The 12,017-nt window shown below is 31.5% G+C and overlaps 2 protein-coding genes across 8 annotated transcripts; both read right to left on the bottom strand.

Moving 5' to 3' along the window:
• Positions 1–283: 283 nt before the first annotated feature.
• LOC137837698 (uncharacterized) lies at positions 284–5,708 on the bottom strand. 7 transcript variants are annotated; one of them, XR_016520542.1, is made up of 8 exons: positions 5,331–5,708; positions 5,191–5,222; positions 4,478–4,575; positions 4,249–4,331; positions 2,155–2,266; positions 1,535–1,612; positions 1,363–1,461; positions 284–806 (listed from the first exon to the last, which is right to left on the bottom strand). XR_016520542.1 is itself a non-coding variant. In XM_090301645.1 (8 exons), exons 6-8 carry the CDS (start codon positions 1,610–1,612, stop codon positions 525–527), a joined length of 459 nt encoding a protein of 152 aa, XP_090157771.1. In that variant the 5' UTR covers positions 2,155–2,266; positions 4,249–4,331; positions 4,478–4,575; positions 5,191–5,222; positions 5,331–5,469; the 3' UTR covers positions 284–524. The 7 variants fall into 7 exon arrangements, 5 of the variants coding, with proteins under 5 accessions (XP_090157771.1, XP_090157772.1, XP_068502903.1 ...); XM_090301645.1 differs by having other exon boundaries at positions 5,331–5,469; XM_090301646.1 differs by having other exon boundaries at positions 4,470–4,575; positions 5,331–5,469.
• A 1,532-nt stretch (positions 5,709–7,240) lies between these two features.
• On the bottom strand, positions 7,241–10,980 carry LOC137837699 (putative fructokinase-7). The gene is made up of 7 exons (XM_068646803.1): positions 10,632–10,980; positions 9,641–9,849; positions 9,138–9,350; positions 8,875–9,072; positions 8,610–8,750; positions 8,172–8,288; positions 7,241–7,513 (listed from the first exon to the last, which is right to left on the bottom strand). The coding sequence occupies exons 1-7, from the start codon at positions 10,651–10,653 to the stop codon at positions 7,376–7,378; spliced, it is 1,038 nt and encodes a 345-aa protein (XP_068502904.1). The 5' UTR covers positions 10,654–10,980; the 3' UTR covers positions 7,241–7,375.
• Positions 10,981–12,017: the final 1,037 nt, after the last annotated feature.

The raw sequence follows: 12,017 nt of genomic DNA on the forward strand, positions 1-12,017 counted from the left end.
CAATTGGACTACAAACTTATTGCATGGACAAAGTGGACATTAGTTTCATCCTCACCATGATAAATTTTAAAATTGTCATTTTAAAAAGTTTTCTTCGGAAGCTTTTTGAAGCAAACACGCACTGCACCTCTAGAGATGTCTATGAAGCAAAGGCAGTTGTTATCGTTTCATCAGGAGATTGCCATAACATTTGCCAAGAACGAGGAACAACTACCAGTTCAAAACAAAGAAATCAAAATTTAGGTGTCATTGCATCTCTGAAAAACAGAAGGACGAATCTAACTTGATGAATTGATCTTTTCTTCAATAAAAATATCCTATTCACAAGTTTGTACAAACAAGCTGTCTAGCATAGATAAATCATCAGGCTAGACATTCTGTGTCAGCAGTGAACAAAATATGGGAAATTGACTAAGTTAATGGGTATAAAGAATGGAAAATTGAAAGATGTTATTACCTTCAGCAGATTGTAATGACTTCTCAGCCAAATGTATGTGGTGCAGTAACGCATTACCATAGTACCCTTAGGTTCTGCCATCTACATCAAAGCCAGAACCAGTCCAGTCAGGAGTTGAAGACCTAGTCTTGGGCACTGCACCAATTCCTTTTCCTCTGAGGTTAACTTTCTTTTTATTTCTTTGTTCTCCTTCACTAGGAGGATGCGGTTTATGCTCATTGGCCACTGGAGCTTTCTGACCATTATTTTGGTACCGAACATTCTCAGACGAACCTCCATTTGATTCCCTAGTGCTGGGAAGGGGGGAGCCATCTCGGATTGCACTGTCCAGAGAACTTGAACTCCCAGCCTAGCATAATTCACATGCAAGGTTAGGTTTTAGCATTCACAAGAATAATATGGATTTGTTTAATAGGACACGCAGCATATGTCAGACAGAAACAAAACAAATGACCAAAGGTTATCTACATATACAGTCAATAAGAAGCTTGAAAGAAAGACAGTTCAGTAAGAAGACATGCAACCAGTGCACATTCTCTTCAATCTAACAACCCATTACTGTGATAATAAAAAGTTCAATCTGAAACTCCGAATGTTAGAAAGTAGAATGTCATCTGTTTGACAGCTGGAAACCTTATATGGTTAAAAGTTAGGTCATATAGTTAGAATATCAACTGTCAATGGCTTGGCCAGTACCTTTTATTTTATTAACGGTACTTCGTGGAGGCAGGTTTGACAAGATAGAGAATAGACATTATCATATGACAGGCAGATCAGCAAGTATTAAGGAAGGTACCTCAGGTCAATCACCAATGTAAATTTCATTAGGCTATCAGTTACATCATGCCGTAGAAGCTATTGACTATATAGATCTGAGAATGAGGAGTGTCTTAGGAATAACATACACTGTGAAGACTAGTTGACTGCCGGTTTGGATTCATAGCTTCCAATCGTCTTTTTAATTCCTCCAGCCTAGACAACTGAGAGTTATTGCTCTCTTCTACCTAGAAAAGATTGTTAATATCAACACAAAGGATGAAAAATTAGAATATTGCGCCCTATGAACAATCTATTTACCAGTTTACTTAAGTCTTCACATAATTTCTGCTTTATTTCTTCTTCATCCCTCACTGCTTTGGATGCTGATTCCCACATCTGCAGCACATGCAGTCAACATACTTTAATTGAAAAGGTAAATGACGATGTTTATCAATGTTTTTTATGATCAATTCTCAACTTTTCCATTAAATGGTAGAGGCAGTAAACCTCTTATCGAAATTGTAAGTCATTCATGTGCGCAATTTTATAATTTAAAAATAAGATAGCAATGAGATCATTCGAAAAAGTAAACAATAACTATTTGGAAAAGAAAAAGTGAAGAAGCAATCAGTGCATGTTATTAAGACAGAATGGTTAAGAAATCTTATTTTTATATTGCAATTGGTTCAACTTAATTTGAGTAACTAATCACAGTTATTGTTTCTTCCTAAGTGAGTTTCTAAAAGAAAAAAAAAGCTATTATTTCCCTTAAAAAGTTGTTCAAAACATGATATTAATAGAGTCGTACTATCTTGGCAAAAGAAAAGGGGAAAACAAGTTAAGGTAAAGGTACTAATGTCTTTCATTTACCCTATACACTTCCATTTTAATACTTAAGTTTATTAGTATATGTTGCTTTAACCTTGCAAATTACTCACTTTAGTCCTTTTTAAGCAAAATGGCAGCGAATAAGTGTAGGTGCAGTTGGCTCCAAAAGGGAAGGTTGAATGGAGCCTTAGAATCTTCTCGCAGTGGATAAAGATAGACTGTCTAATAAACCATTTAATAAGAACAAATAAGATCGTCTAGGCAAACCATAGAATAGAATAAATAACAAAGCATGAGCAACATCAAGAGTAATGAGAGATTAGCACACATGAATTTATCCTGGTTCACTCAAACCCAAACTACATTCAGTCTCCTTAAGCAGTTGCTTGAGAGCTTCCACTAACCAACTGGTTACACAAGTATTTTCACCTCTCTAGGTTAAAATGGGTATTCTCACCTCTTCAAGTTACAGTGAGTATTCACACTTCTCTAGGTTACACCTTTTTAACCTCTCCTAAGATTAAGAACTCTCAAAAGAAACAAAGAACACTCTCAAATTACAATTGTTTAACACAACCTAGAAGACTTAATGCTCAAAGACTAGAGTAGACGCTCACTGCAACACTCAGTATTTTGAACAAGATCACAATATCTCTTTTTGTTGCTTGGCTTGCCTTACTTTTGATCTACACCTTCAATCTCTTTATATCCACACTTGGGAACCTGAATTGGTTAAGTTTGGATATTACAGTATCTTCATTTTTTTTTTAGTGCTAGACGCTCAAAACAAAAAGCTTGGATTTAAAATATTCCAATTTGTTTTTGTTTAGATATGTTTAAGAAACTAATTTGAAAGTATTTGCAATGAGTTAGTAAAAACTAATAAAAAACATGTGTTTCATCCTAGACAACGCAAGATACAAAAACAAGGTACTTGAAATTTTCAATTTATTCAAATTGTTTATGTTTATAGAAGACTGAGAGATATTCACCATTCATTAGAAAAGATATTTGCAAGATTTATTTGAACAAACCTATTTAGGAAAATATGGATATTAAAGATGCACGAAACAGGAATGAGCAAAGTTAATGCACAAATTCTAATCTTTTCATTTTTGGATACAAAAGCTTTTTAATCTGAACGTGATTTCAGTATATATACAAATTCAGAAGATTTCGTTTAACACTTATAATCAAAACCTATTATTCGTTCAACATGTTAATTAGACCGTCTATCATGAACAAAACTGTAGATGCAGAAAGAGTATACTCTATACTACAACTGTACAAATCATGGTTAGAACCAAGTAACACATCCAATATGAATTTTGTTATGCATTCAACAAAGTTTATTAGACAGTCTAATGAATATATGTTATAGATGCTTAGATCTTCTATCATGAACTTATGTTGTAGACACTAATATCGTCTACTGAATACTGCAGTTGTATAAACATTGCTCAGATTTTTCAACATACAAGTCATCTAGTCAGTTTTTGAATCATCAAAACATAAGAACATAAGGACAACATATGATATCTTGGTTCGCAGACCGTCTAGCGTCTCAACTCAACAGACCGCGTCTCAACTCAACAGACTATCTAGCGTCTAAACACACCGTCTAGGAGCTCAACAATAAAAGGTGAGAAAGGACTAAATACTTTTGAAAAGTCAAGAAGTAAAGTGAGGATTTTGTAAAAAAAGGACTAAAGTGACACACTCAGAATTTTAGAGACTAGAATGAGGGATTACTATTTATTTATCATAACAAAATGAATTGATGAACAAGAATATGCAAATGCACACCCTTGTTGAAGTTAAATGTTGAAAAAATAAGCTATATCCAGTATATGAGATAAAATGGGCTATTGGGTAAAAGCTTATCTCACTCACTTTTCTAACCCTTGTAGTGTATGTGAATGACAAATGTGCTGAACGAGCCAATCATTTTTAAGTCATACAGACCTAAAAGTAGATTAACGTTTTAAAAATTTGTTCAAGCTGTTTACAAGTAGCACAAGACCTTCGTAGCATTTTTTTCTCCAGCCTCGTTGTGACCTCATTGTAAACTCAAGAACTGAAGTCACACAGCTAACAGACATACCGCATACAGAGTACATGGCATCCATACCTCAATAATATAAATATCATGAAAGCAGCATGAAAAATAGTTAATAGTAGTATAGTACATAAAAGTAACATGCCTTATGTGCCTGTTCTTCCTTTAGCTTTGCCACACGAATTTTCTCTGTTGATGCCTCTATCTTTGTTCTCATATGTTCCAGCGCTTAAAGTAAACATGGCATGTAAAAATGAAGCAACGTTATTTCATATTTCACTAAATAAAACTATGAGGAACAACTATTAATTTATGAAAGGGGAAACAATGACACTCTTCATTTCTGCAAGGGAAAACAATGATTACATAGAAACCTGCTTTCTTTGGTCCAGATGTAAGTTTCATCTCCAATCCGAGATTTGCAAGCTCACGCTCCACATCACGAATTTTAGAATAGTTTTCCTCAATGTACCTGAAAATATCCAATCTCATACTTGACAGTGAGATGCTGTAGTATAATGTGTGCATTGAAGAGATTTAAGTACAATTCCACACACTCAAGTCCAAAATTCAAAAAGTTGTATGACTTAACTGATTATATTGGTATATATTATAGGATTAAAGTGACAATAAATAGTTAAGTTTGGAGACCAAAATAACAACACAGGACTCTTTTTAAATTACATTCTTCCAAAAACTAATGTGAATGTATTTTACACTTTGAGTAGTAAACGTGTTGTTTACCCATTTCTATTATGTTAGATTTAAACACAAATTACATGTCTTTTTCCCTTTTTTACACACTTCATATGCTTTAACTATACCTATTGTTTTGCTTCAAAAAAAATTGATTCAATTTGTTAGTCACTTGTAGAAAACCAAGGAAGTATTAATTATTTCCTCCATTTGCAATTGTCTTTAGACATCTCCACTAAACAGAAAGGGACACCTTGCGAATAGTTTAGCACCACCAAGCTGAATTGAACATTAAGAAACAGCGCTCAAAATGTAAATTAAAAATCAAATTAATAACCAAAATCAAAACAATGAATTAAGAACTGCTTAGAGAGAGAAAGAGAAGGGTTACTTCTTCAATTGAAGTTGCTCTGCTTCGATTATCTGAAAACAAAGCAACGAGATTGTGAGCGATTGAAGAGCAAAAGAACGAATATATATATATATATATATATATATAGAGAGAGAGAGAGAGAGAGAGAGAGAGAGAACCTGTTCAGTGTAACTGATGACCGGAGCTTCTTTGGGAAGACCATCGGGTCCGATCTCGAGAACAAACGACGGGTTTGAACCCATTTTCTGTGAATCAGATCGACGAAGAAGCAGTATCTTCTCGCACCAACACAACCTCAAAATCCTATTTTCTTTTTCTTCTTCTTTATATAGTTTTTCTATTACAATTTTGGGAATGAGATTTTCATTATCCGAATTTTGGAAAAATAAATTGAATTAAACAATTTTGTTATTCAAGTAAATGCAATTGAGAAAAACTCATGATTTAGTTTTCTTGTAGCTTGTAAGAATGGAGGAATAAATTATCAAAATGGCAATTATCAAAGTATAACTCTAAACCCTAAATTCCATCAACACACGATGTAAGGAAATATCCTGTTTTTTTATTTATTTACTAAAATAACTTATCTTTGAAATAATTTACGAAAGTATTTAATCTCCTTCATGAAGCTTATTTATTAGAAATTGTCAAAAATCGTAGGAATTGATTAATTAATTTTTAAAATCTGTTTTGATTTATTTTTATCTTTAATTTTTTAAAATATAGATATGTTAATATTTTATATAAATTAATTTTTTTTCTTTAATAATTACAAATATTTTAGTATTGGTTGTTAATTGAATTATTTAATATTTAATTTCTATTTAGTGTTTTTAATTTAAACAATAGATGTAAAAAAAGTAAAGTTTTAAAATTTAATTAAATATTATTAAAAAATTGAATTTTAATAAATTTAATATGTATTTTTTAATTATTTAAAATCAATTAAAATAGTATTGTGATTTCTTACATATAAAATACATTAATAATATAATATTTTAAGAAAATCAATTATCAAATCTATTTACAATATGTATTATAAAATAACATTTCAAGTTATTTATATAATCATTAACTAATATTATTGTTGTTGTTTTTTATATTTAATAGAATTGTTAGAATTTTATAATAAAGATAGAAATATTTATTTAAAATTTTGAAAAAAAATCTTTTAAGATATTTTTATTGCATTAAGGTTACATAAAATAATAATTTAATATACAAAATACTAAAATATGAGATTACTTAAACTAATTTAATTAAAGTAAATGAAAGAAATGAAAATAAATAAAAAAACATAAATATAATTAAAAAATTTAAAGAAAATTGAAACATAAAGAATATAATTAAAATTATATTTATAATTTTATGGACCTTCTTATTTTGCATTTGTCGGTGTAAGTAATATAAAGTGTCAACTCCACATATAAGATTCTACCAAACATATAAGATTTACTTAAAAATATAAAAAAATTCTACTAAACATATAAGATTAACTTAAAAAATGTATTAACAAAATTGCTTAGTATAATGCTAGCTTTTACAATGCTAGAATCTCAAATAAAGGTTCCTAATACCGTATCAATCTACATGTTCATTGATGATTATCCAAAAGAAATGGTAACAACATAAAAAATTTACCACTCACTTTATTTTTTTTATTTAACACATTTTCTGACACTCTCTTGGTGGGTGATCTTCATGTGAATTTCCCTTAATATGTAAGCCTTGTTATTATTTGGTGGATTTCATTCCGAAATTAGTAAAACACACATGAATTTCAATAACAAGTCAGTGTGTTGAAAATAGAAAATTAGAGAATATATTACTAATACTTTTCATATTAAAAATTAGAGAACATTTTCTTCATTTCCTCTAACAGTAATTAACAAAATGAAAGCAACATATATGTTTGTGTTTAACAACGTTTAAGTGTTAGCAACATGTTTATTTGTTTAACTAAGTGATTAAAGGTTCTAATCATTGTGAAACCACTTTAAATATAAAATAAATCATGTTCACATTATACCTAGTGCTAATCGGTGAGCTCAGCCGACACACATACACAAACAACAGCAAAAGGCAACTTGAATTTATATAAGAGAATTACAGAGTCAAGAGATTTAAACAGAAAAGAAAAGAAGCTCAGCATCACCTAAGCTGTAGATTAACAACAAATTATAACAAAAAATTGTCAATTGTGTTATATTACAGCTGCTTCTAGTAAGAATTGCAAGATAGCTTCCTTTGTAGGAAGTGCAGGAATTGCACCTCTCTCAGTCACAGTGAGGGCACCACATATATTAGCAAAATATAAAGCCTTTCTAAGACGTTTTTCATCCTGCCAACCAAAACAAAATGTATAAATTTCTATGCAAGAACAATGATGAGATGACTATGACAGTTACAGACATCATATAGCTAATTCTCATCACACTGTTCAAATTTTGGCTTATCAAACATAGGAAGCAGAAGAATACATTACAAGAACAATAAGACATTATAGTGATATATGTACCAAAGACCCTGACCCGGATTCTGGACACGAACACGGACACTTCAATAGGTGTAATCTCCAAAATTAGGACACAGAGACACAAATCTATAGATTATATCATTATGAATTATATAAATTGACAATCGAGATTTATGTGAACAAGTATGACTGAGTTTTTTCTTTGTGGCAGAAAGATGTTTTCCATGACTGGTTCAAAAGGATTTGTTCCTTATTTCTGTAATTATAATAAAAACTTACACAATAAATTTGAGATTTTGGAAAATCACTGTATTTGTCGCTTTTAAAATTGTGTTGGAACTGTGCTAGAATTGTGAGAGACTCAAAAAATAGTTTTTGAATTAGACACTTCAGCAATACGTGTTGTACGTGTGTTAGTGTCCAATATGTGTGTCCAACACAGCACACTATTTAAGATGCGTGTTTGAGCTTCATAATAAGGCTTAATCTACACAATCTAGAACAAGTCAAAATTCAAAATTACCTGAAAAATAGTTTGATCAGAAGCTATACTGTATAAAATCCCACTAACAAATGCATCGCCAGCACCAGTTGTGTCTACAGGTTTAACTTTAACACCTGCAATCCTGCCCTTAAATGCCTGCACAGAAAATTTGGTAATGACAATTAGCTGAACAATGATTCATGAGGGGCAAAAAAGAAAACATGGTTTAGTCCTAAAAGGAAAACTTCATATCAGTTTTTACTAGCTACTAGAAGTCATCGAGTACAAAGGTAAAGGATAGTGTTGCCTTAGTACACTCATACTCATAAGTCAGAGTAATTGATTCAGCTCATAACTTCCTAGTAGTATAAGGGTACATATGATATTAGTCTACGACTGTAGAAAACAAAGCAAAGATAAAAAGCGAAATTGTGCTTCCAATGAGACATTACGATTAAGTGGATTTGGTAAGCATACTTTGGTGTAATATCTGCAACCTTGTGACCCTTCAGTAACGATTAAAAGCTTGAGATTTGGATGAAAAAGTTTCTTCAAAACAACATTATCGTCATAAGGATTATCACCTCCTGTCAAAAATGTGATTTCATCCTCACTTATCTGTACAAACACATAGGAAAATACCATGTCAACTCTATTTTAAGGAATAATAGAATTCTTATGTTTCAAAACTATACAGTTCAATAGAGAGTCATATAAGAATATCCTGGTCAAATATGTATACCTTTATGACATCAGCCTGATCCCATATATCCATTATGCTTTTCCGAGCAGTATCTTCTGAAGGCCACAGAGCCAATCTCAAATTTGGATCATAAGAGAGAATGCAACTAGAGTTTTTGGCAATTCTCATAGCAGCAAGGTGAGCTGACTTGCATGGCTCATCAATCAAGCTGATGGAACCATAATGAAATATTCTAGCCTGAAATCAATGTTATGAATATCCTGGAAAAAAATTCATAAAATACAAACAGATATCCCACACACCTGCTTTAGGAGATTTTTATCAAGTTCTGATTCTTGAAGGAGCATATCAGCACTTGGATTGCGGAAAAACAAGAATTCACGTTCACCATCCGCTCTAAGTGTAACAAAAGCTAATGCAGTTCTTGCATTAGAGTCAAACCGCATGCCAGAAGTCTCAACATTGTTTTGCTTTAAAATGTCAGCCAGCATGTACCCAAATTCATCTGCTCCAACCTAATAAACCAACGGCAAATTGGCAAATGACTTCAGATGTGATTTTCTATTCTAGCAGTTCAAGCAACCATTCCCTTTTATCTTTTTCCCTTCTAAGAACAGGTTTACAGGACCAACTTTCTTCAGAACTATTCAGTTTCAAACATAGCATATGACAAATGTGTATGACTATTTAGATTTGGACAAAATCCTCCAGGACAATGTGTAGATAGATTGACAATAACAGGAAAGTAAGGAAATCATATAACCTACAGTTCCAACCAGCATTGATTGAGAAATGAGAACCACACCTTGCCAATAAAAGCAGATGAACCTCCCAGTTTAGAGATACCAACAGCTACATTGGCAGGAGCTCCACCGGGAGATTTCTTGAACGCAGGTGCTTCAGCCAGTGATACTCCTCCCACCGTCGGAACAAAGTCTATTAACATTTCCCCAAAGCAAACAACCAGAGAATCTCTTTCCTTGCAGTCTTCTTTTCTGAGATCATTGGATGGATCTGCACACAGGCAGTATCTTCAGACCCACATGAACCATGTTTTGTGGTAACTTTTCATTAGTAACAATGTGATTTCAGAGAAAAAAAAAGTAAAAAATAAACACTTCAAGATTCTGCCATTAGGTAATGAGGCCAGAACTATCAAAGATATATTTTCATCTTCCTGATATGATGATAAATTGATACTGTAAACCATGTGATCTGTTGTATTATGAGCACTTCCTTCCCCATTACCAAAAATTCACAGAGTACAGGTGGTATTTTAAATTTGAATATTACTCAGTTATAAACACGATTTCAAGTGCATCATTGGTTCAAATTATGTACTTTTCAAGTACCCATTTCTGCTCCCAAGAATTTCAAATACATAAACTGCAGTCTACAGTGTAGAATACCACACAAATGCTAACATCAGCAGTGAGTACAGAAAGACCACACCATCATGATTTTGTTCCTATTAATGCAAATCACACCCAAGAGGAGTCATCTCTCATTCACAATAAGCATGCACACACATTCACAAAAGATAACAGTTCCAACCAGCTGATTCAAACATTCACACCGACACACTCAACAAAGATCTCCATTCTATTCGGTTCAACAAACCCGAAAAAGAACCAAACCCACTATCCATTAAACCTCAAAGAAACAATCTTTATCTTAAAATTCTAGCTCTAACCCAGATAAATAAATAAATAACAAAATATCAATAATTTGCAATACAAGAACATACAAAAAAATGGGGGCAGAGAAAAAGAGTGAGGGAAGAAAGGTAACAAAACCTGATGAGGTAGGGTGAGCCATTAATGAATGAAGTCAGAAGCAAGAAGAAAACAGAGACACTCTATGAACTATGTTGTTGTGTTAAGAAGAGAGGAAAAAGGAAGCAGTGAGAAAGTAGATGAAAAGAAGGAGAGAAATTGGTTGGTCTTTATAACAAGTGTGGTGACAACAAGGAAACAAGCCAAATTCGAATTCAACAACAACAACCAATGCGCATTGCACCCAGATTCTCACTTTCTACATTTCTTCTCCAACCACACTAAAACCTTCGCCACCAAAGTCTTCTTCTACTATTTCTTTTTTCTCTTCTTTTTCTGCAAATATTACCACCCTGACACAACCTTTGTTACAGTTCATGTAGAGACAATCTATAGAGTTAATTAAAACATAGATTAAAAATTACGCAAAGTTTTAAATTGTTGTTAAAAATTATTCTTTCTCTGAAATTTAATTATTATACAATCTTTATGTATAACAATCATTCTAACATTAAAACATGTGACAACACAACACTTTTGAAAGAACATGCATAACATTAAATATAATCATTCATAAATACCCATAAGAATAAAAAGAAATGTTTCCTTTTATATATAACAAGCCTTACAAAGTATTGGGTTTTATTTGTGAAACATTAATTAAAAAAAGGGTTGGTTATTTGTATATGTTTGATCATTTAAACTGTTTTTTTGTCACATTTGGTATTTTTCTTTGTTTCTCTCACTGTAGTAAATTTAATATTATTGAGAAATAAAAATCATAAAATTATCTATTTTTATGAGGATACATTTGGTGTCCCTTGTCTCTTTCAGAAAAGGCATTATGGTATGTGTTTCACAAATAGGATGTCCGTGAAATACAGCTTCTCTCTTTCTTTCTTTCTAATAATTTTTTTAAAAATTCTTCATAGCATTATATTTCTCTTAAGGAAAATGAAATGATATTAAATATCATTGATGTAACTTTTGCAAAAATATATGGATATTCTAAGTTTTCTCTTCTCTCTTTTACATTATTCTAAATTGGCTTTTTATTCTAATTAGATATCACTACTGTTACATTAAAATAATTATTGATTTTTCACATATAAAAGTTATCCGATAACATTACCTTCTATTCTTAAGTTTGATACGTTTCATTTTTTAAAGGACCTAAATTGTAATTTTATTCTTAACGTGTTTTCACATGCACAAAAATAATTGAACCGTCTATATAAAATATTATTATAATAGAAATGTCTAAGTGATACACAAATATTATTTTATAAATTGATGTTTTTTTAAGAAAAATATAAATTTAGGTAGAGTATTTTCAAATTAACATTTTATAATATTTAAAACAAAAATTCTATGATCGGTATGTGTATTTTTTATGACGTTGTTTAA

The sequence above is a fragment of the Phaseolus vulgaris genome, chromosome 4, assembly GCF_051622355.1.
Source record: "Phaseolus vulgaris cultivar YP4 chromosome 4, ASM5162235v1, whole genome shotgun sequence".
NCBI classification, from domain to species: Eukaryota; Viridiplantae; Streptophyta; class Magnoliopsida; order Fabales; family Fabaceae; genus Phaseolus; species Phaseolus vulgaris.